This window comes from Colletes gigas, unplaced genomic scaffold (assembly GCF_013123115.1).
Source record: "Colletes gigas isolate AHSC1104 unplaced genomic scaffold, ASM1312311v1 Colletes_gigas_Sc00010, whole genome shotgun sequence".
Lineage (NCBI taxonomy): Eukaryota > Metazoa > Arthropoda > Insecta > Hymenoptera > Colletidae > Colletes > Colletes gigas.
Window position 1 is genome coordinate 3,036,790 of NW_025106639.1, and position 24,902 is coordinate 3,061,691.

General features: G+C 37.6%; 2 protein-coding genes across 4 annotated transcripts in view; one reads left to right on the plus strand and one right to left on the minus strand.

The window, feature by feature from the left end:
* The window catches only part of LOC122397603 (synapse-associated protein 1), a 106,605-nt gene extending 88,018 nt beyond the window's left edge, over positions 1–18,587 (minus strand). For both annotated transcript variants that reach the window (XM_043396855.1, XM_043396856.1), the window contains exons 1-3: positions 18,302–18,587; positions 8,133–8,342; positions 4,544–4,653 (exon numbers count right to left, since the gene is read on the minus strand). In XM_043396855.1, the coding sequence (XP_043252790.1) occupies positions 4,544–4,653; positions 8,133–8,342; positions 18,302–18,432 (451 nt within the window). In that variant the 5' untranslated portion in view covers positions 18,433–18,587. The remainder of the gene's footprint in view (positions 1–4,543; positions 4,654–8,132; positions 8,343–18,301) is intronic.
* A 2,823-nt stretch (positions 18,588–21,410) lies between these two features.
* On the plus strand, positions 21,411–24,420 carry LOC122398028 (GTPase HRas). 2 transcript variants are annotated; one of them, XM_043397613.1, is made up of 5 exons: positions 21,411–21,990; positions 22,067–22,123; positions 22,239–22,312; positions 22,394–22,585; positions 22,647–24,420. In XM_043397613.1, the coding sequence occupies exons 1-5, from the start codon at positions 21,849–21,851 to the stop codon at positions 22,887–22,889; spliced, it is 708 nt and encodes a 235-aa protein (XP_043253548.1). In that variant the 5' UTR covers positions 21,411–21,848; the 3' UTR covers positions 22,890–24,420. The 2 variants fall into 2 exon arrangements, with proteins under 2 accessions (XP_043253548.1, XP_043253550.1); XM_043397615.1 differs by having other exon boundaries at positions 22,657–22,869.
* The last annotated feature ends 482 nt before the right edge of the window (positions 24,421–24,902 follow it).

The following is a 24,902-nucleotide window of genomic DNA, read 5'->3' on the forward strand; positions in this document are numbered from 1 at the left end:
TTTTTAATAACTTTTTAACGAAGTCTCGATCGAGAAATTGATATTCTTGATTTTCGTCTTATTTTGGCCTCTAGAATCTCCCATTAAAATCTTTCCCAGTGGTGACCGAACACCCTGTATATCTACTGATTTCTAATCCCATATAATTATTCTTTCACAGACGAAAAAATCCACACTGCCCTCTTAAATGCATCCCTTATGCTAGTCTTCGAAAGTCTCCTCAGGTCCCTGGACGCTCTGTCGAGACAACGAAGAAGGAAACGTTGCTCGACTCCACGACGAGATCTTTGTCCATTTGGACGACCTGTTTCGTCCCCAGAGTGATGAAACTGCGACTTCTGCACGAATGCTTTCCGGTTGCACGTGTCGCGACCAAACCATTGGGAATGCACGAGCGACTTTAATATTAATTATCCCGTGACGCTTCGGGCTGAATGCATCGTAAGAAATTCATGCTCTAGATGCATTTGGATGCTGCTTCGGCGAAACAAATTTAGACGTACCTATTTCCCGTTTCCATCAAAAGCAACCATTATACGTTTCTTTTCTGTTCGTCGACATTTTTCGAACAATTGCAAACGGAAGAGAAATAGAATATTCTAATAGATCTTCTCAAATACAGCCACGTAATAAAATTATAAAGCAATTAAAAAACACTAAAAGAAAAAGCGAATATTCAATGTTCAAACCGTTAAAGCGTTTAAGAATGCTAACAATAAGCTCAGAATTGAGAGAAATAATTGAAGTAAAAATTGAACACTGACACCGAATGTATTTACAAAGAAATAAATTCAACGTTATGTTTTATGGGCGTCTGGAAAGCTCTTAAGCCCGAAGTAAACAACACCTTGCAAATCGAAGTCGAAGAACAAAGAGATAAAGACATATTCCGCGCGGCCGTAACAACACAGCAAGAGTAACGTAAGTCACACGATCAATATTGATACAAAGAATGAATTTCATTTGCGAGGAAAATATCCGAGTTTCCTCCTCGCCAGTCGGAAATATGGGCAAACGATAAATCTACGGAAACAACGGATGCATCTGCGAAGATGCATCCCTTTATGTATAAACTCGTCTAGATAATAACGTTACCGGGGACACGTTCGGGTTTTATCGGACCGTCGTTCAAAGAGAGGAAAACGATATAGGTGGCGAAGAGATTCGTGCACAAAGCACGTATAATTTCCAAGTTTCGTATCTTCGTCGGGGAAATACGGGAACAGGATTGCACGTAGATAGAGAAACGTCTCCGAGATAAAGGAACACGGTCGATAGAAAACCAGTCGCTGCTGGAAATTTCTGTACACAGAGCTGCGTAACGTCGTAACAGCTTTTTTTACCGTTCGATGGCGAACTGTAAGATCGTCAACAACGACGAACGGCCGCGGATGAATCGCTGTAATGCGAAATTAATTGCGTAAAATGCGATCCGCACGAAAGGATGGCTCGACGCGCTCCCCCGTAGATTGAAATATTGCGATTCGATGCATCGATCGCGTGTAAAATCGCGTTAGTCGCATCGCGAGTCGCATAAAATATTTTGCGCGATTGCGATCCGTTTCGATCGTTACTTTATGCTCGCGGCCTAGCATGAAAATCGTTATGAAAATTCTGTACGAAGCTTGAGGGGTAAGGTTCGAGTTCGTGATATTCAAATAGCATTTAAACCTAGATTATATACAATATAAAAATAGTGATTGACGTATATCAGAATTTATTTATTCCCAAGTTATCGAGTTTTCAAACAAAAAAAAATTCCAATATATACTCTGTTCGCTATTTTGCCGTAATTAATGGTACCCCGGACGGACGATATCGAGTTCCAAATATATTTTCGATAATCTGGAATATTTTAATATCGACGTAGATTTCGAAACAGCTGTCAGCGGCCGCAAAATAATTTGGAAAACCTTATTATTGTGTAAATATACGCAACAAAAATTCGATCGGACGTCCCGCGAATTTCCATAAAACGCAATACGCGTAATTGAACTCCCGTGTAAACGTAATAATATCCGGCCGTCATCGGAGCTTTTTCTCGGCGGTAAGCAACAATAATACCTTTTTCTTTCCGCGAGTGCTCGTACGAGTGTCTCGACGATGAAATCTAAACGTAACGGCGAAATACAATGGCTCTTGGCAGCGGCGAGACCAGGAGAGAAGAAGACGAGAGGCGGTTCCCGCGAAAATATTATCGATGAAACCCGTTGCGGTCGCGAAATGCCACAAAAATCGCGATGCTATATCCCCCCTGAACGGCGAAATGAATTTCACCGAATATACGAGCGCGAAAGTATAACTTCATGGCGAGGAAATATGCGATTCGCGTCGTAAATAGACCAACCCCGAACTTTCAACATTCTCGACTATAAAGGATCGACTGCCAAAGGATTCGTGATAACATTCTCGTTCAATATTTATTCAGAATTATTCCGGATGCTCGAGTTAAGTTTCCACTCTTGCAAATTTACAAGTATGATTATCAAAAAATAAATTCTGAAATTAATTCAACGCGGTTCTTTTTACCGCGGGTTAATTCAACGGTGAAACGAATAGCTCCACGTTACAGTATTTAATAAAGTAACTGAAAAATTAAATGTTCGCACAGAGGTTGCATATACCGCTTTATTTCACGTAATAAATGACTCTGGATTGCAGTTGAAAAAGATTGTGCAAACGTATCACCTTGGATTTCTGTGATTTTCTGCGTTGTATCGCGTTATCCTTGATTATACTTGTTTTATTGGCGCAAACATTTAATTCGAAACTCTCTTTGAATAATTTCTATTCAAAGGCCCGATCGATCGAGCTCGATGAAAACTTGATTCTGAATTAATTAATCCAATCGTATTATCCGTCGATGTTTACGAGTTCCCAGTCGAGTGTAAAAAAAATTATAAATAGTGATGAGCGATGTTGCTTTCTTTATCGATTAATCTAATAAAAAAGGAACGATATCTTATCGCACACTCCAATCGTATTAAACGTTTGCCCATAATTATTATCTTCGATTCAAAATGAACTCGAAGCGTCGGTGAGTATTAAAGTATTCTCGGTTAATTTTTTCTAGAATATTTGCAGAAAACTCGGAATATTCTCGAGCCTTGGGTGGTTGGTATATATTTACGACACGCACTGCAGTTTCATCGCGCGGAATAAAGCAGAACCGCGTCGAAGTAGGGGAAAAAGGAGAAACTGAAACTCCAAGTCGAGCCCGAGAGGAAAAATCTACCCAGCGAGAGTTAATTTAATAGTTCCGTGCGTCGATGCGACCGCGAGATATCAGAGATCGTTAAACCTTATCGATTGCTAGCTGCATCATTAATCAGACAAGTTCATCGTAGCAAGCTGAAAGGCAGAAAGAGAGAAAACGATCGAACAAGAGAGAGAAGGGTAGTTGACGTTGTATATGTTGCGTCGTTGCGATGGTTACATGATTGCTGTGCATTTTCCCGTCGTGAATATGCACGCTGAAATACGACCATTGGCGAAAATCAAATCCCTATTGTACGGGGAAACGGTTGCAGGCCATCGATCGCTGTTGCAGGATGATTTTAAAAAACGTCTACGACTCTGTGGGCTCATCTCGAACCACCACAGAAAATTGATTCCAAATGTGAATTTTTTTTTATCAAAGAAAATACAAGAAAAATCCACTTTACGTGAGGGTGTACGACATTCATGTCGCGTGAATTTTTTACATTTCCGCTCGGGGAAGAGTTTCGTTTGTCCCAGTTTCTAGAATCGCCCTGTACATAGAACATGTGCACGGACACGGTAGCGAGCTTTTCTCCGCGCGACCGATTCTCGTTAAGATTGCAATACGTGACGCGGGACCGTGAAAAATGAATCATTTTCGCGGGATAACCGGGTCGTGTATACGTCGAAGTCTCTTCACGTTTCGGACTGATCCGCTTATGAACGCGGATTCGAATCTCGAGCGACGGAATAACGCAGAAACGAGCAACGCCCCAGCGTTAATTTAAAGCAAACACGCTGTGCCCCGTTAGTTCTCCGATAACTTCGACGCGAATCTCAAAACGATTTTAATAGTCGAGCGTTATAAGCCACGAGATAACGTTCTTTCCTTTGCCTCTCGGCGTTCACTTGTTTCTCAATCGACGAAGGGGGGGGGAGGGGGCAGGGAAGATTCAACGTTTCGCGTTGATTTTCGTCGCGCGAGAAAAGACGCGAAGAGTATCGCCGGCAACGAGAATCAGCCTTTTAGTATCCAAGTCTTTTCATCGGCACGAATCTGGATCTAATTAAAAGTTTCTTTCGATCTTCATCCAAACGTGTAAGGGCGTAGGGGAGCCCGTTAAAAATAATTTACGCCCGAATGCTCGAGTAGCCGCGTTTCATCTCTCGAGATTCGATTCGTTGAACCGATCTTTGATACGAAAGGAGGTGAAACTGTTTGGATGCGCTTGTATAATGAAAAAGAATGGAAGATTTAGGGTTGCGGGGACGTTGAGGGGAAACGAAAGTGTCTCGTTAACATCGATGATGGTTTGTTTTTTAAAGGATTGTCGAGACTCACCCGCTCCGAACGGTTGCGGCCCATTTTTGTCGTCCGTGGGTGATCCTTCCAGGCTTCCTGGCCCACTGTCAGCTCCTCCGGTTGCGCTGGAAGAAGGCAATGGTGGAGGACTACTTTACTACGCAATTTGTACTGTCCCATGTACACAGAGAATCGCCTACACAAGCAACCTTATAGGTTAACAAAGTATACAATATTTGAAAAGCATCGACAAGCCGTATATAAGTAGAATTCAGTAATAAAATGTTACCATACGTTCCCGGTTGCTCTTACGATAAATGAATATCGCAATAAGTGATCAGAGAAACAGGTGCATCGTATGATATGCGAACAAGGGATAAAACGTGTCGCAGTATACCTAAGTACAGTATTCTTAAAAAACGTAACTAAACGGAACAACTGCGTTTACGATTACATATACGCTGGCGTGTACGTGTGGTGTGAGTGTTGTATGGATGAGATTTGCTATCGTTTAAAACTTCTATTGTGCTCGCTCAACCGAACGTGTTATTTCTATGTGGCTCAGTATGCACTATTATAAGTCATATCATTAACATGCGCTCTTAAACATTAAGATTTTCTCTATTCGCTTCCAAACTAGGTTTACTATGGCTAGAGGTGAATGTGTTCGTATATGATTAGTAGATACGTGCTAGTTTCTGTTTTCCCTTGTATGTACTGTCCTAGGATTCCTGGAAATCGGCCTGGAACGATCGACAGTTGAAAGGACTGAAAGTTTGGCCTGGTTCAGAGTCTAGACTCTGTACCAGACTGCTCGTGGATTCTCAATTTATTATGCCTGGCACGTAATAAAGTGCATAATAAAGAGAGGCACCCGAGAACGAAAAAGTTTTGATTAAGGCATGCGCCGGTATCGATCCGGATTTTATGGGAAATGTAACGCGTTCGACGTTCCCCCGTCTAGAAATATTCGTTCGAATATTCATCAGGAAATTATCGTCGACGAAATGAAAAATTAAAAATGCAGTATCGAGTCACGCGATACCTCGAGCGGAAAAGACAGACGCCGGACGTGGAACGAGGAACGACGTTTACGTCGAAAGATTAAAATGCCCCGACGTTTCGAGAAAAAGACGCTAATCTATTATCTTTGAGGTCGTCGCGTACGTCCTGGTTCCGTCTTCCGCACGACGAATTATGCAATTCCTTTCGAGAGAATGCCCTCGACAAGCTTCGACGGAAACAATCTTGGAACCGTTCTTGAACCGAGATAGAAATTTTTCCTTCCCGACAGATTGCCGCAAGAAAATATTTGTCTTTTGGTAATATCCTCTTTCCGTGGCATCAACCCGATAGAAGGCATCGCAGTGGCCTGATTCTAGCGTTGACAAATTCCCGGAGAAATGACTTTGAAATAGAATTTTCGCTGCCCCGTGTTTGCCCTTAGAAACTATTTATCTTTTGTTAATAGCGACTGACCTGATTCTACCGGATTACGTTGACCATTATATTATCGACGGTACACAATGTTAGAAAATAATCCAACGCTCGAAAGCTTCGAATAAAAATGCTCAACCACAAAACGAACGGTCATTAGTCTCGTATACGGTTGGGAAACATTTTAATGGGAGATTCTAGAGGCCAAAATAAAACGAAAATCAAGAGTACTAATTTGCTGATGGAGGCTTCGTTAAAAAATTATTAACGTTTAAAGTTCCGCCTGTAAAGAATTTTTTTCTAGAAAGTGGGTAAGATTACAGGGGTAGGTCTATTCACCAAAAATGATTATAATTGACCCCCAGAACCAGAAATAATTTTTCCAGAACGATTTGAAATTTTTTAATTTTATCGAAAAAGTTCACACATTCTTGAATTTTTTTCTCGAAAGTGGATAGGATTTCGAGGGTATGCCTAATCATAAAAAATGATTGTAATTGACCCCCAGAACCGAAAATAATTTTTCCAGAACGATTTGAAATTTTTTAATTTCCTCTAAAAATTTCACACTTTCTCGAATTTTTTTCTCGAAAGTGGGTAAGATTTCGGGGGTATACCTAATGACCAATAATGATTGCAATCGATCCCCGCAACCGAATATAATTTTTTCGAGAACGATTTGAAATTTTTTAATTTTGTCCAAAAATTTCACTCGTTCTCGAATTTTTTTCTCGAAAGTGGGTAGGATTTTGAGGGTATGTCTAATGACCAAAAATGATTATAATTGACCCCCAGAACCGAAAATAATTTTTCCAGAACGATTTGAAATCTTTTAATTTTGTCAAAAAGATTAACATTCTCGAATTTTTTTCTCGAAAGTGAGTAGGATTTCGAGGGTATACCTAATGACCAATAATGATTGCAATTGACCCCCACAATCGAAAATAATTTTTCCAGAACGATTTAAAATTATTTAATTTTGTCGAAAAGATTCACACATTCTCGAATTTTTTTCTCGAAAGTGGGTAGGATTTCGAGCATATGCCTAATGATAAAAAATGATTGCAATTGACTCCCAGATCCAAAAATAATTTTTCGAGAACGATTTGAAATTTTTTAGTTTTGTCCAAAAATTTCACTCATTCTCGAATTTTTTTCTCGAAAGTGGGTAGGATTTTGAGGGTATGTCTAATGACCAAAAATGCTTGTAATTGACTCCTGTAACTAAATATAATTTTTCCAGTATGATTTGAAATTTTTTAATTTTCGTCTTATTTTGGCTTCTAGAATCTCCCATTAAAATTTTTTCCAGGGGGTGGCCGAGCACCCTGTATAATTAATTAATCGATTTTACGAATGAGTAATAGATCTATTACAATTTTCCATCAGCAATTATCGAAATTCTTCGTTTACACTCGTCGAAAACATTAAATTGCACGAAATGAAATTCACCTGCCTCGTTCGAGGGTGGTAGAATCGAAAACACATATTCCCGTGACCCGCGGACAACGCGTTAATTCGAAACAAATAATTCACACAGAATATTTACATTTCTATCGGGTATCGCAGGGGACAGAATTTTTACGAACACCGATACTGCAATTGGAATAAAATAAAGTGGAACGAAGAATGAGTAATATGGGATCAAGCATCTTCGAGCGTATACTCGGTGGAAGTAATACAGTGACTCTCGCCACTCTGGTGCTAGGCGAAACATTAAATCCTTTCAAGTACCCTTTTCGTTACCAAAAGATTTAAAAGCCACCCAGAAAATATTTAAAACATTTAAAATACTTTCCCAACGAAGTTTTTAAATATATCAAAAACTACGGCGGAGAGGAACTCTACGAAACTTTGCATTCAGCGACGGTAATAATACCGTGGCATTTAAAACGCCTAAGCTACGTTTGCATTAATATTCCGTAGAAACGAGCCGCGGGTATCGATCTGAACTTTTCGTTGCGCGATGCACGATTTATTTCCCTGTAAATATCGAAACTTCTCGCTCTCTGTATTAAACTGTGCCAAAGATAAAACTCGTTTCGCTGTTGGCTGGCGCGTAGAATTTGTCGCCGGGACGTTGATTCGCAACTTTAAGGCGGAAATTCGAGTCCCTGGTCTTAAGCTATCCGTTTCCAAACTTATATTACGTCCACCGAGCATACGTACGCATCGAAAAGTATCTTTTTACCTGCTAGCGTCGTCGTCTTTCGTTTGCTCGGGTGGAGCCTGAGGATTCGGCGCTACCTGAGCACCCTCGTTCGTTCCAGCAGCTCCTGGAACTTCGCCTTCCGGTCCGTGTGCACCGCGGCTTAATCCAGGTATGCCGCCGCTAAACCAACCCGTCATCTGGGTCTTCACACCAGCCAGCATTTCTAATTTGCTGTTGCCTTTTGTGGGGCTGGTAAACACAGAAAACACGTTTTCAGTCCACGCGGCGGTAATTAATCGACGACCGCAACGACGGTAAAAATGCATTTCCAGAAACAGAAAAATTGTTGCACTATTTCATTATAAAAAATTAACGCGCCATACTCGAAGGATATAGCAACTCGAAACCAAACTTAGGCGTTGCTGAACGATTCGTTGATATGAAATTTGCAAATCCGTGTGCTTGAAACTTCGTTCAGGTCAACCATATACTCCAAATATATAAAAAAAATTTTCCAGCGACGATCAACGACGGATAAAATAAAACGCAAAATTCTAACGAAGATTACGATCGATTACGTACGAATAAAATTATTGTCTGGGCTGGTTATCGTCCTAATAGCAATAAACGATATCCGTGCGTTCGAACCCTCGACTGTTTGTTCCGTTTCATCGGGCTTTATTGCCATTGCTGGAGTTGGGGGGGGGGGGTGGGTAAAATAGGCCATAGGGGAGTTTCTCTATAGTGATCTGATTTCTGCCTATTTCCTATAAATATGTTACGAACAAAAACAGGTCAGTGTAACCCGTGCGGTGTGCCAACGAAACATTGTCGCAACTATAACTCATTTAGGAGTAGCATGGCTTTGTAAATGACGTTACCGGGGCTATAAGCGTGTCCCATTAAACGGAACCCACCCCCTCCGCCACCCTTTGACGATGCAAGGGTCGTGAAAAATTCCTCGTTGCGCATCCTATACCTTTGCGTTCCCCAAACGAAGATACGAGAATTAAGCGAACGCAGATGTCATGGCAATGCATAACAATGACGTTTCGATAATAGCCGGTATCGGATACGCATCGAACCCCAATCATTCCGAATTACTCGACGCGCGAAACGCCGTTTTGTTAATAACTTGTTCCGTGCTGGTAACAAACGGCTATGAAACTTAATCCCGCAGCTCGTAAAACACTAAAAAATAGATGGAATTTCTACGTACAGTAATTATTGCTCGTAAAAGGGAATAACAATATAGCCAATTATGGCGTGATCAAGCACGGGTTTATTTTGTAAAACATTAGTTACGAGCTTACGGCAGAACATAAATCGCGATACGTTTCTGCACGCGAAACTAGCAATCGCGTAGACACATCGATTTTAGCGTAGTAATTGCCTGAGAGAACTGTTTAATTATTTTTTTTTGTTATTTTCTGACGAGAGGATTAGACGAATTAGTTATTCGGACGAGAGAGGGTAGATTATTAATTCGGGGAAATATGACAGCAATGATCGAACAAAAGAATTGTTGCAACGCGAATTATGAAAATTTCAACGTTGTGCAAGGGGAGGAAAAGGTGCTGAAAGGGCAGAGTTTTCATTACCATTATACGAAATTTAACAGTTTCGCGCGAGGACGGCCTGTGGTCGTATCGATTGCGACCTATATAAAAGATTACTAACCCACCCAACCATTCTGGAAATATCGGTTCCAACTGTTTTCGACATCTTTTCGTACGCGACCGTTGCAGGAAACCCTTCGGGAATACCTTATTGTTCGATCACGTAGCCACTGCGTTCTACTTATGTTTTTTTCTCGTCTCGTTCCAACTAATATCAGATATACTGCACTTCGTCCACGGAACCAGCTAAAAGCGAAATAATTCAGCTCTAATCCGAGCTTATGTGTGTTACAAGTGGTCCATTTAGACTGATCTCTGCAGGAATTATTTTCAAATTTGAGTCACGGGGCAGACCAATACTATAGTTAGAAATAGCGAAAAATTATTTAACTTTCTATTTATCTTCATACAGACTATTAGAAATTGGTTATTATTTAGCTTTTCAATAAACGTTACACTTTATTTTACTACGCTTTAGAAGAGACTTTTACAAGAGAACTGAATTGCAATCGAACAGAAAAACTGAGAGCTAACGAACTGTGGCGTTGGAGACTAATATCACCCTTGTGTTAAACAGCAAGATACAGCATCTCTCTCCATCAGAATAGGAGACCAGTAAATGAGATTAATTTTTGTACTCAGTTTTTAACATAGACACGCTTACTCTAAACAAGAAACAACCTACGAGTCAATTTTCTACGATCAAATGTATCGAGGGTGAAATTTACGTTTCCCCGATACGCGGTGAAATGTTTATCAGGGAGATCCTCCCGTGATGAAATCAACCGAGCAATTGACCCGAAAGATTACTGAATTATGCACGACCTTTGGCGTGCTCGCGTCTGTTTCACCAACGCGGTGGCTACGGTATTTATCCTTCCTTTTTCCCCACTGGCCCTGGTTTTCTCTTTTTCCCCGTTCGCCCTTTGAAGCGGATGAGGCGCGCGAATTAAAAGCCACCTACAATAACATATCTGGCTCGAAAGGCAGGCGCCTCTCGTCGGTGTCGACCCCCTCCCCCCTACGCCCGTCCCGTATGAATAAAAATACTCGAATGCGACCGAATAAAGGGAATTAAATTATCGGGGCGAATCCGCGACTCTTTAAAAACCTCTGGCCTCTCGTGACACACAAAAGGTGTCGCGGCGGGGGCGCAAAATAAAAATCGAATCCTCGCGAGAAGAATGGTAACCGGGGCAAAAGCGTCGAGGAGTTTTTTGTAAATTAATTCGCCACGAATTATTTGGTACGCGGTTCTACGTTTACCACGGTGTTTAATAGACGACGATAAATATTGGGTTGTTCGGAAAGTAGTTTCGTTTTCTTACAAACAAACGTTAATTGTATTTTTAATCAGTGATCTTTATTGTAAACTGTATTTTCATTATACTGGGTGTTCGGTCATCTCTGGGAGAAATTTGAATGGATGATTCTAGAGGCCAAAATAAGACGAAAATCCAGAATACCAATTTGTTGATGGAGGCTTTGTTAAGAAGTTATTAACGTTTAAAGTTTCGCTAGTAATGAATTTTTTTCTAGAAAGTGGGTAGGATTTCGGGGGTAGGTCTAATGACCAAAAATAATAGTAATTGGCCCCCGCAACCGAAAATAATTTTTCAAGAACGATTTGAAAGTTTTTAATTTTGTCGAAAAATTTCACACCTTTTCGAATTTTTATCTCGAAAACGGGTAGGATTTCGAGGGTATGCCTAATGACCAGAAATAATTATAATTGACCCCCGCAACCGAAAATAATTTTTTCACATCGATTTGAAATTTTATAATTTTGTCGAAAAATTTCACACCTTTCCGAATTTTTTTCTCGAAAACGAGTAGGATTTCGAGGGTATGCCTAATGACCAATAATGTTTGCAATTGACCCCCGCAACCGAAAATAATTTTTCCAGAACGATTCCAAATTTTATAATTTTGTCGAAAAATTTCACACCTTCTCGAATTTTTATCTCGAAAATGGGTAGGATTTCGAGAGTATGCCTAATGACCAAAAATGATTGTAATTGACCCCCGCAACTGAAAATAATTTTTCCAGATCGGTTTTAAATTTTATAATTTTGTCGAAAAATTTCACACCTTTCCGAATTTTTTTCTCGAAAACGAGTAGGATTTCGAGGGTATGCCTAATGACCAATAATGTTTGCAATTGACCCCCGTAACCGAAAATAATTTTTCCAGAACGATTCCAAATTTTATAATTTTGTCGAAAAATTTCACACCTTCGCGAATTTTTATCTCGAAAATGGGTAGGATTTCAGGGGTATGTGTATTCACCAAAAATTATTGTAATTGACCCCCGCAACTGAAAATAATTTTTCCAGATCGGTTTTAAATTTTATAATTTTGTCGAAAAATTTCACACCTTTCCGAATTTTTTTCTCGAAAGTGGGTAGGATTTCGAAGGTATGCCTAATGACCAGAAATAATTGTAATTGACCCCCGCAACCGAAAATAATTTTTCCAGATCGATTTTAAATTTTATAATTTTGTCGAAAAATTTCACACCTTCGCGAATTTTTATCTCGAAAATGGGTAGGATTTCAGGGGTATGTGTATTCACCAAAAATTATTGTAATTGACCCCCGCAACTGAAAATAATTTTTCCAGATCGGTTTTAAATTTTATAATTTTGTCGAAAAATTTCACACCTTTCCGAATTTTTTTCTCGAAAACGAGTAGGATTTCGAGGGTATGCCTAATGACCAATAATGTTTGCAATTGACCCCCGTAACCGAAAATAATTTTTCCAGAACGATTCCAAATTTTATAATTTTGTCGAAAAATTTCACACCTTCGCGAATTTTTATCTCGAAAATGGGTAGGATTTCAGGGGTATGTGTATTCACCAAAAATTATTGTAATTGACCCCCGCAACTGAAAATAATTTTTCCAGATCGGTTTTAAATTTTATAATTTTGTCGAAAAATTTCACACCTTTCCGAATTTTTTTCTCGAAAGTGGGTAGGATTTCGAAGGTATGCCTAATGACCAGAAATAATTGTAATTGACCCCCGCAACCGAAAATAATTTTTCCAGATCGATTTTAAATTTTATAATTTTGTCGAAAAATGTCACACCTATTCGAATTTTGTTCTCGAAAGTGGGTAGGATTTCAGGGGTATGTCTATTCACCCAAAATGCTTGTAATTAACCCCTGTATCTAAATATAATTTTTTCAGAATGATTTGAAATTTTTTAATAACTTGTTAACGAAGCTTCAGTCAAGAATTTGATATTCTTGATTTTCGTTTTATTCTGGCCTCCAGAATCTACCATTAAAATTTTTTTCTCGAAAACGAGTAGGATTTCGAGGGTATGCCTAATGACCAATAATGTTTGCAATTGACCCCCGTAACCGAAAATAATTTTTCCAGAACGATTCCAAATTTTATAATTTTGTCGAAAAATTTCACACCTTCGCGAATTTTTATCTCGAAAATGGGTAGGATTTCAGGGGTATGTGTATTCACCAAAAATTATTGTAATTGACCCCCGCAACTGAAAATAATTTTTCCAGATCGGTTTTAAATTTTATAATTTTGTCGAAAAATTTCACACCTTTCCGAATTTTTTTCTCGAAAGTGGGTAGGAATTCGAAGGTATGCCTAATGACCAGAAATAATTGTAATTGACCCCCGCAACCGAAAATAATTTTTCCAGATCGATTTTAAATTTTATAATTTTGTCGAAAAATGTCACACCTATTCGAATTTTGTTCTCGAAAGTGGGTAGGATTTCAGGGGTATGTCTATTCACCCAAAATGCTTGTAATTAACCCCTGTATCTAAATATAATTTTTTCAGAATGATTTGAAATTTTTTAATAACTTGTTAACGAAGCTTCAGTCAAGAATTTGATATTCTTGATTTTCGTTTTATTCTGGCCTCCAGAATCTACCATTAAAATTTTCCCAGGGTTGGCTGAACACCCTGTATATTGTAAGAAAATTGTTCCTTTCCACGAAGAGGAAAAAGGAGGAACAACCCAATAAAATGCTGGTGGTCGTTGAACAATCGGAATACTCCGGGAATCGTGTCCTTTTTTAATCGTGTATAATTTTTCCCCCACGTTGGAGTAAAAAGTACTCGATCGTTTTTCGATTAATACGTCGGGAAAACATCGCAATCGAGAAAAACATGAAGATGTTCGTTATGGAAAAACGCGTGGGCAGCGGTGGGGGAACGTCAAATTAAATTGGAAATTAAATCGTCTCGAAAATATCGCGTGGCTGGAAACAATTTTAATTTTCTCTTTCTCGTTCTAATGGCGCAGCGTTTAAACAAATTAAAGCAGTTGGAAATAATAGTCGAGTGCATCGCATATTCGTATATCGACATATCGATTGATCTTGACTTTGTTTTGTATCAGACAATAACAATTAAATAACGATTATATCTAAATAATATGAAATATCTACGAGAGCCTGATAATTAAAAAATATTACGCTTTTCCGAGTATTCGAACATTACTAATGAACACTTAACCTTTGAAAGAACTAGCAGATGTTTTGTTCAAATATTTATTTTTAATAGTATCCCGTTTTCGCTGACCTTTATCAAGTACGAAAACGTGTACGCGAAATTAGACACGATCGCGTGCCAATAAATAAATATAATAATTGTCTAAAAATGCCTTGCACAAAGTCCTTTATTTAAATTAAACATTTAGATTTAAACATTTCACAGACCTGAGATTCTTCAATTATAAAATCGAAGCTGAATGGTAAAGATTTTGTGTCAAATTGCCAACCACGTGAAATCAATAAAAGACAGGATATTACATAATCCTACGAATCTGTACGAGTTTTCCCAAATAAATTTTAAATGGATGTTAAATAAAAATACATTATGCCACTTACGCCATAACTCGTTATTTGAACAGCGTAAAATATTTTTTTTTTATTTCATCCGGTAACGAAAAATGTTGTGCTACGCTGGCCCAAAATATCACTCGAAAACCTAAAAATTGATTTTCTCGCGAACGAAGCTTCGTACGAAAACATGTTACTCGAAATTTTCAATTCCCATTCGTACGAAGTCACCATCATTTTTTGTTTATTGCACAACAATTTCCACCGCACCCTGTATTATACAAGGTGTTCAGACACACCTGTGAAAAATTAATGGAAGATTCCAGAAGTCAAAATAAGACGAAAATCAAGAATATCAATTTGTTGATTGAGGCTTCGTTAAAAAGTTATTAAGAAATTAAATCAAAAAATTTCAAATCGTTCTAAAAAATTATTTTTGGTTGCAGGGGTCAATTGCAATCATTTTTGGTGAATAGACACACCCCCGAAATCCTACGCATTTTCGAGAAAAAAATTCAGGAAGATGGACAAATATTTCGACAAAATTAAAAAATTTCAAATCGTTCTGAAAAAATTATATTCGGTTGCGGGGATCGATTACAATCATTTTTGGTCATTAGACACACCCCTGAAATCCTACCCACTTTCGAGAAAAAAATTCGAGTAGATACTGAAATTTTTAGACGAAATTAAAAAATTTCAAATCATACTAAAAAAATTATATTTAGTTACAGGGCTCAATTACAAGCATTTTTGGTGAATAGACACACCCCTGAAATCCTACGCATTTTCGAGAAAAAAATTCAGGAAGATGGACAAATATTTCGACAAAATTAAAAAATTTTAAATCGTTCTGAAAAAATTATATTCGGTTGCGGCGATCGATTACAATCATTTTTGGTCATTAGACACACCCCTGAAATCCTACCCACTTTCGAGAAAAAAATTCGAGTAGATACTGAAATTTTTAGACGAAGTTAAAAAATTTCAAATCATACTAAAAAAATTATATTTAGTTACAGGGCTCAATTACAAGCATTTTTGGTGAGTAGACATACCCCTGAAATCCAACCCACTTTCGAGAAAAAAATTCGAGTAGATACTGAAATTTTTAGACGAAATTAAAAAATTTCAAATCATACTAAAAAAAATTATATTTAGTTACAGGGCTGAATTACAAGCATTTTTGGTGAATAGACACACCCCTGAAATCCTACGCATTTTCGAGAAAAAAATTCAGGAAGATAGACAAATATTTCGACAAAATTAAAAAATTTCAAATCGTTCTGAAAAAATTATTTTCGGTTGCGGGGGTCGATTACAATCATTTTTGATCATTAGACACACCCCTGAAATCCTACGCATTTTCGAGAAAAAAATTCGAGTAGATACTGAAATTTTTAGACGAAATTAAAAAATTTCAAATCATACTAAAAAAATTATATTTAGTTACAGGGCTCAATTACAAGCATTTTTGGTGAATAGACACACCCCTGAAATCCAACCCACTTTCGAGAAAAAAATTCGAGTAGATACTGAAATTTTTAGACGAAATTAAAAAATTTCAAATCATACTAAAAAAATTATATTTAGTTACAGGGCTGAATTACAAGCATTTTTGGTGAATAGACACACCCCTGAAATCCTACGCATTTTCGAGAAAAAAATTCGAGTAGATACTGAAATTTTTAGACGAAATTAAAAAATTTCAAATCATACTAAAAAAATTATATTTAGTTACAGGGCTGAATTACAAGCATTTTTGGTGAATAGACACACCCTCGAAATCCTACGTACTATCGAGAAAAAAATTCGTTACTGAAAATATACTGTGTGGCCAGGAATGTTTCTATAACTTTTTAACGAAGCCTCAATCGACATATTAGTATCCTTGATTTTCGTCGAAAATTCGTGTTCCGTTTGACAAAGCAAATTTTATCACGAAAATTTACAATTTTCGACATAATGGACAAAAAACGAAAAACGTACAGTCCGAATGAAACAGCGACATCTAAATCTCGTGACAAGTTTTACACGTTACTTAAGTTCTAAATTAAGAAGACATTATACAAAATGTTGGCGGATCTCACGCATAGAAAGTTGTATCCAGTGAATAAAATTATGTCGAACTTTTTGTGCCGTATTTTGCATTTCTCGATTTGCAATTCTCGACTTTAATTGGTCATGACTTGTTACGTTTCTCGAATAAATTACATCTTTTACGTGCCACCGTAGATGAGAATCTAGAAGCGTTAAGTTTGATGACCGTGGTGGTCAAGCTCTACTGTTCCACCACGAGCAATTCAACATACGAAGTGCAAAGATCATGTAAGAACTCACAAATTCGTTATTGATTATCCCATCCCATACATTTACGCTCCATCTTTGTTGGAAGTGTTCTTCTGATATCGTAAAAGGGTTTTCAACTATCCGGTAATGTGAGTTACGACCGTTGAAAATTTTCGAATCCGTCTTATTTCGAATCATAAAATCACCCTAACCTATTTGTACTGCTGGTTTTGGGTCATCGTGTACATGTACGCGTCTACTTTAGGTCCATTCTACACGAGGACTGCAGACTTCGTTAATAATGGAAGCAAGAAACGAAGACGAAATGAGCGAAGTCGATAAAATAATATATTCCGCGCCCGAAAGAACAACGACGAAATTATACGTAAATTAAATATGAATGTCGAAGATTTCGTTTCGACGCAAAAGATGTTAACAGCGACAAAGTCATTTACCGAAGACAAAGGGAAAAGGCGAGCTCGAGAATGAATCACGATGTTTTCAAGATGATTTTACGTATCGCGACGGTGCTGTTTCGGTCACAGAAACTTATTTTAAAAATCTGTTATATGTGACGTAACATTCGAAGTATGGCCCCGTACATGTCATATTTCGTGCACAAAGTCAGCCGATAGCGCTTATAAACTGGTTCACATCCTGCATCTTTGAAACGGAAAATACGAACTATCTGCAACGTTGAAAATCCACGAGAGCGAGAGACGACTAATACAATATTTAAACCGTTATTATCTTAAATAATCGAACGCGGAAAACGGAAATGCAGATAGCGAATAAACTGCACGTAATATTTGACACAATATACATATATCAATGGATCTAGGAAATTGATCTTTATGGATTAACAGAAACGTAGGAAATATACACGTTTTAACGTTAAAGTCTTAGCGGACTTTCAATCCGTTGCATCCACTAACGATACTGGTAATACGGAGAACCATTGTGACAATTCCGGATAAATCATTATTTCTCCGATTTCTGTCAGTCATTAATAATCGCGAAACGCCACAGAAGTTTAAGTGCAGAACTGCACGGAGTCCGTGTTAACCTCATTCCGATTCATAGAACGTTGTAACATTGTCGCACGAGTAGTACTTTACGTAAGTAGCGGGACAGTTGTTATCGATCTAATCTCAAAAATGCATCCACGATTGTTCCGAAAGTTTGAACGCGTCCCACGAATGCGCAAGAGGAACGTAAAATCGTCTGTCGATTGACCATGAACCGAGACTCCGGTTAAAAACACCCGGTCCCGTTTGACAGGCGAGAAACATCACCATTGAAACGCAATACGTACGTTCTCTAGTTACGGAACAATGAGAGCTAGCGTTACCTGACCGCGAATAAAATTAACTCCGAACGCAAAATGTTCGAATATTACACGTAAAACTTGTGACAAACGAGTTACGACGTTCAATATTTAAACGACTGTGTAAGGTTAAGCTTGTGGTACTCACCTATCTTTTTTTTCTACGTCAACTTCTCCCTCGGCGACTGGAGACGCAACTTTTTTGTCGGGTACTTCCATACCATCCTCGGACTTCTTGCCCATCCACGTTGACATTTGGTTTGTTAAACCCGAGAACATTTTCAATTACGATGAGCCAAATATTTCACAGTGAAATGCTTGAGACAGATTATGTCGCTCTTCTTCTTCCGATCTCCTACGGTAGCAGAGACGTTACTAAGGCCCTTGCGGGATCGGAATGACGATAGAACTCACAGAACTCGCCGTTTTGATAATCGCGCAACCACGAACTGCACGGATACTACGTCTAATGGCGCGTCTTACGCTGCGCTGTAGCAAAGCTTTCAGCACTAGCCACCAGATGGCGACAAACAGCAGTAACTCGTAAATTCCCTATAACGTTAATTTTGCCAAATGTCCCTGCAACAAAAACAGGCTTTACCAGAGATGCCAGAAAAGCACCGCCGGGTGCACACGCGACATGCCAGATACGCATACGTGAGCTCGTGGAGTTTCGGAAAGACGACAAAGTCAAACTGACGCATGCCCTCTTTCTCGATTCTCCGAAGCCGCCCGAAGTAATTTCGGATCGCCTCGTGGAAGTCGAGAGAGAAAGGCTCACATTTGCCTTCTCGCTCTAAACAACTGAAATCCGACCTCCCGTCAACGGCATACGATTTGGATTCTCGAGCCGAGATTCTCGACTGCCCAGGCATTTTTACTTTCCGACCTATGTAGGCGCACATAAGCAAAGTACCCATAATGAAAAAAAAATTTTGTACAATTTATTTTACGGAAATACACGTTTTAAGACCTCCTGATCATATTTTAATTATTGAAAAAAAAGAAATTTTTTTTTATTCCCATGTATGAGCACACATATGTATATTATTAATACGATTGAATATAAATAGCTGAATGAATTTAAATGAAACTTTACATTTAAGTTTTATGTTCTCATTTCAAAGGCGTGTGGACGGATTCAGATACGTGAACACTAAACGTAACGATGTAATTATATTATTTAATATTTACTAACTATTTAACATAAAGAACATAAAAGAAAGACATAAAACGTAAACGTAAAAGATCATAAACGTAAAACTGTGATTGCTCTCGACTAACGTTCGATACAGAGTGACGTTCCTGCAGTCAAAGTCGACCCTTCCTTATTCCTATCTTATAATAATGATCTAAACAAAACGCACGTTCGAGACGCAGTCTCTAAAACGTATTTCAGCTTAAACCTAAACACCTCTCTCGATACCTACTCTAGCTTAGACTAAACACTCCTATCGACGCAAACGATAACGGTTCTCCTAGCCACACACATACACTCCTTACAGATTATATATAGAGGGATATAGCTGGGAAAAACAGTTTTATGACATTACCTGCTAACTTATGTTACTGTTCTACAATGAAACGCTATGTTTTGTACCTTTAAAAATATTCGACTATGTGCTTTTAAAATTTAAGATACAACCCATACTTTGTATTAAACTGGCAAACGGGATCACTTTTCCTTTGTTTCTAGTTAGTTCTATTTAGTTCGTCATAACCAATTGATACGGTTATTTCAAAACAATCGAGGGAAATCATTATTAATTAATTTCTGCAATTATTAATTCTACTGTTTTGTTTATGTTATAAAAGTAAGAACTCTTCTTATTGATGTCGGAGTGCGTTTTAACAAAATACTAAAATATTTTATTGATACAATCGACTGCCGAAGCGAGGAGAAAACAGGAAGAAGAAGAAGAAGAAGAAGAAGAAGAAGAAGAAGAAGAAGAAGAAGAAGAAGAACGAGCCCGCTCGCTCGCGGATTATTTATACACCTCGCGCACACGCTCTCTCTTTCTTTCCTTCTCTCGCGCGCGCGCACGCATTTCTTTTCTAATTGCGCGAATATTCAAATCGTTGCTACATTGAAAAATACCACAGCGTGCACAATACTGGTAAAGAGTGGGATCTCATTTTAATTTATTAATTTTCAATCTTTAAGTATTTTGATTTTCAAAAATCGTATTAATAATATACATATGTGTGCTCATACATGGGAATAAAAAAAAATTTCTTTTTTTTTCAATAATTAAAATATGATCAGGAGGTCTTAAAACGTGTATTTCCGTAAAATAAATTTTACAAAATTTTTTTTTCATTATGGGTACTTTGCTTATGTGCGCCTACATAGGTCGGAAAGTAAAAATGCCTGGGCAGTCGAGAATCTCGGCTCGAGAATCCAAATCGTATGCCGTTGACGGGAGGTCGGATTTCAGTTGTTTAGAGCGAGAAGGCAAATGTGAGCCTTTCTCTCTCGACTCCCACGAGGCGATCCGAAATTACTTCGGGCGGCTTCGGAGAATCGAGAAAGAGGGCATGCGTCAGTTTGCCTTTGTCGACTTTCCGAAACTCCACGAGCTCACGTACGCGTATCTGGCATGCGCGCGTGTGCACCCGGCGGTGCTTTTCTGGCATCTCTGTCAGGATGCAACACTAGTATTTCATATTCAATAGTTGAATAAAAGTGGCGCATACTTTATTCAGCTTCGGTATTCGATACATGTAATGTGTTGAATACCAAATCACGAATATATGGGCCAGGAATAAATTTTTTCTGGATCAGTTAAACGCATGCCGTAGTCATCTGTATATGATATTAGTATGATATTTATACTTTGAATTTTATAAAATATATTTCTTATATAATAGTGTCATTCTATAAAAAATTGTAACACTAGTGTGGTATTAGCTAATATCATACGTATACGCGACACGAAACAATGATGTATTTGTCATTCGTCAGTGAAACTATAAATATTCTTCACGAATCAGATGCCGAAAACAGATACCGAAAACAAAGTATAATGTATGCGGTGTTCGACGATGCGTCAAATCCAAGTTACAGGAATATTTGTTATTCGACAATATACACGAATACAAAGTATAAGTGATTAGGCAGGTAATCAAAGAATAGTGTGCACATTCTGTGTTCGACAAAGATTCCAAATAAAAGTATTTCGTAGTTGCGCAGCTAGAAACGTGCAAATGCTTCATTCGATCAGAAACAGACAATAAATTAGCAATGTATCCAACGTTAGAATAGTTTTAGAAATACATTTTATCCGTTCTTGGCCAAATGTGTGGTAGTAAGCAGGTCCATTATTTTGACAATAGAGCTGGTGAATACGCCCCTGGGTGCACAATTGCGCGCGTGCCTAATCTTCGCCGCTGTCACATTCTGTCAAGCCCCGGTCGTCAGCCTGAGCTCATCAGCCATGCTGTCTCTAACTGTAAAGAGCATAAATCCAAGGCATTAAGTGTCGCTTGGCGCGGTTCCGGGCCACTGCGAAAAACGACGGCTCCCAATCGCGATCAAACATGTACCGTATCGTTTCCGATCTAACAGCCGATACGGGTGTGTCTACGCGCGTGTTCCGATACGTGACCAAGTATGTCAGTCAGTTCGTAAAAGTGCGACGTGTGCCGTAGCCGTAGCAAGCATTAGGTTACCGGTAAACAGGAATTCCCTAACGATGTCAGCTGACATCCTGCAGGACAGAGGTGTAGCCTTGAATGGCAAGAACGATATACCGGTAGCCCCGCAGCCAACAACCAGGGGTGGACTCAGAGTCTACAAGATCGTTGTTTTGGGCGACGGTGGGGTTGGTAAATCAGGTAATTATAGCTTCTACCGTCGATCACTCCGGAGGACCTGTTGCAATACATGTACATTACAGAAATCATCTTTCAGCTATCACTCTGCAATTTGTCAGTCACAGCTTCCTTGACTATCACGATCCAACAATAGGTAAGAATTTCGTTTGGGGTGTCCAAGATCACGATTTCTTTCAAAAGCTGCGATATTGCTTACTCGAGGCTTCTTAGCTTTCAGGATAGAATCTAATCTTTTTTGTTATTGACAGAGGATTCGTACCAACAACAGGCAGTCATAGATGGTGAGGCTGCGCTGTTAGATATATTGGATACTGCTGGACAGGTCAGACTTCTTTTATTACAGGGTTTATGCTTTTAAGGCACCTGGTTTATTACATCTGCTGTGTTTTTTTCTCGAATGTAGGTAGAATTCACAGCTATGCGTGATCAATATATGAGATGTGGAGAGGGCTTTATGATATGTTATTCTGTAACAGATAGGCATAGTTTTCAGGAAGCTTTAGAATATCGAAAATTGATATCTCGTGTAAGGGCTAATGAGGATACACCGTTGGTGTTGATCGGCAATAAGTTTGATTTACAACACCAAAGAAAGGTAGAGAGCTTGTGTAGAATTAGGATTTTTCGTTTTCACGTGTATGATAATCACATTACAGGTAACTACAGAGGAGGGGAAGGCACTTGCTGATCAGCTTGGTTGTCCATTCTATGAAACATCTGCAGCACTTAGACAATTTATAGACGATGCATTTTACTCGTTAGTCAGACAAATTCGGGCTAAAGAGAGATCGCGGAATTCGGTGCGTAAGCACAGCCGCTGGTGGCGATTACGATCGATATTTGCCTTTATTTTCAGAAGAAAACAAAGACACAATAGCAATCATCACTATTCCCCGTGAATGTGATCATTTTAATAGAGGTCTTATTTGATAGCGTGTATTTTAAATTGATAAAACATAGCAACACAAATGGTTGAAACTTCCATAGATTACAACGAACAAAATTTTGTGTGATTTTTTACATTTTATAGCAGTCTCTCTAGCCAGAGACTTATTCACTCACATCACACTGCCTTATCTTTAACCCCATTATATTTTGAACATAACAATGGAGACATTAAACATAGACTGCCATACATGGTTCTTATCATAGGCCCTGCAACATTACGTTGAATTAGATTTAATTGTCTTTACTGCTCAAAAAGGAGTTGAACATAGGATATATTGTACTACATGATAAAGGTTTTAGTTTTCTTGAGAGTACAGTTTTGATATGGCAGTAGTATGACAGTAATAGTATTTTCACAATTCTCTGTCTCCTGATACGATAGCTCTTTCATTATTATTTATTAAAAAGGCTGTTAATGTTATTTATAGTATATTGTATTGAGCAAAGTAATAGATAACTGAAATTGATATGCCTAATCCATACAGGAATAGTTTACTTACGTACTGTTTAAATTATTATAGTCACGACCAGTTGTTGTCTCTTTCTATGCAGAATTTAAATTTTAATTGCCAGAATACAACTGTTACATACGACCAAAGAAATTAACATTCAGTGCTGAGGTAACATGAAATACAAAGTAAAGAATTTGTAAATGCGAGATGTAGGGAAAGCTTTATAATACTAACTGTTATCTTGTCCTAATTAACGATACGAAGTTAACAATTTGAATTTTATTTATACTAATTTAGTTTTTACAGAAATAAGATTTACGAATGATTTTATATTGAATTAAAAGTAGATCATTATAATGTATATGAAAGTTATAATTATTTGTAAAGTTTACAGATGTTACATATTTAAAAGTCGCACAAAGCGTAAGCATTTTTAAAAAGACATTTTACGATCAAAAGAAATATTTACACGAATATATTTTTATGTTTAAAGATTAAACGAATAATGATAGCAGTTTGAAATGATATAGCAAGTCAACAGAATTTTACATTTGTGGACTACCAAAACTTCTGAAATGGCTCCTAAAAAAAAAAAAAAAATCGAAGTTTATTAAATTAAAACTAACACTATATACGTATACATATAATAGACTCTATTTTCACGATTCCTGATATTTGTTATTTATTGAAATTTTTAACTCGCGCAGCTTCAGAATACACGCTTTCATTTTTAGAGTGTGTAAGGAAGTATACAGTTATAGACGAATCGTGACAGTTTAGCGATATATTAATAGAATTATATGCTTTAAATAGTTGCCACGTAATAGAGCAAATTTCTAATGGCAAATAGTCATAATATAAAAGAAAAGAATAGTTGAATGTAAGTTTATATAATAAACATCTAGTCGTTACTTAATGTTTCCTAGTCAAGTTTTGCATTTTGTTATACACATAATAATTTACAGTTTAAATATGCAGTTATAAAATTTGATTAAACCCGATTTAACACGATTGTTTGTATGTTTATGATACCCTATAAATATTTATGTACATTAGTATTACATTCGTTATAAATATTTTATAAATGCTACACTATTAATAGATACCGGTGATTAATATTTAATTCATAATAGTGACGATATTAACCAGAACTATTTTTATTTTTTAGAATAAAATTAAAGTATTATTGTCAGAATTGATAATAAGTTGCATAGTGCGCACAGCTTTGCACTAATAATGTAGGAAGTATTATTAAATACAAGTAAAGTGTGTTTGATTTTCAAATATTTGTAATGATGAAAGAGTCCTATAGTTGCTCTAGTTTCATTAATATGTTTAGTATTTTATATAATTTTAAACATTTCACTATGGAGTATGTATATACATATAAAATATAGAGAGAACAGAAATGCGAATATGTACTATATTAATACGAAAAAGAAATTTGTATAACTGTGCTTTCAGTATAACGTGTAATATGTATTACCTAAAAAATCGAATTAGATATAAAAA

What these genes read in the sequence shown, in the direction of transcription:
- LOC122398028 (XM_043397613.1), top strand. Translation starts at nt 21,849, where the DNA reads ATGTCAGCTGACATCCTGCAGGACAGAGGTGTAGCCTTGAATGGCAAG. An exon ending in TATTGGATACTGCTGGACAG is followed by an intron (nt 22,313 to 22,393) that starts GTCAGACTTCTT and finishes TCTCGAATGTAG; the next exon opens with GTAGAATTCACAGCTATGCG. An exon ending in ATTTACAACACCAAAGAAAG is followed by an intron (nt 22,586 to 22,646) that starts GTAGAGAGCTTG and finishes ATCACATTACAG; the next exon opens with GTAACTACAGAGGAGGGGAA.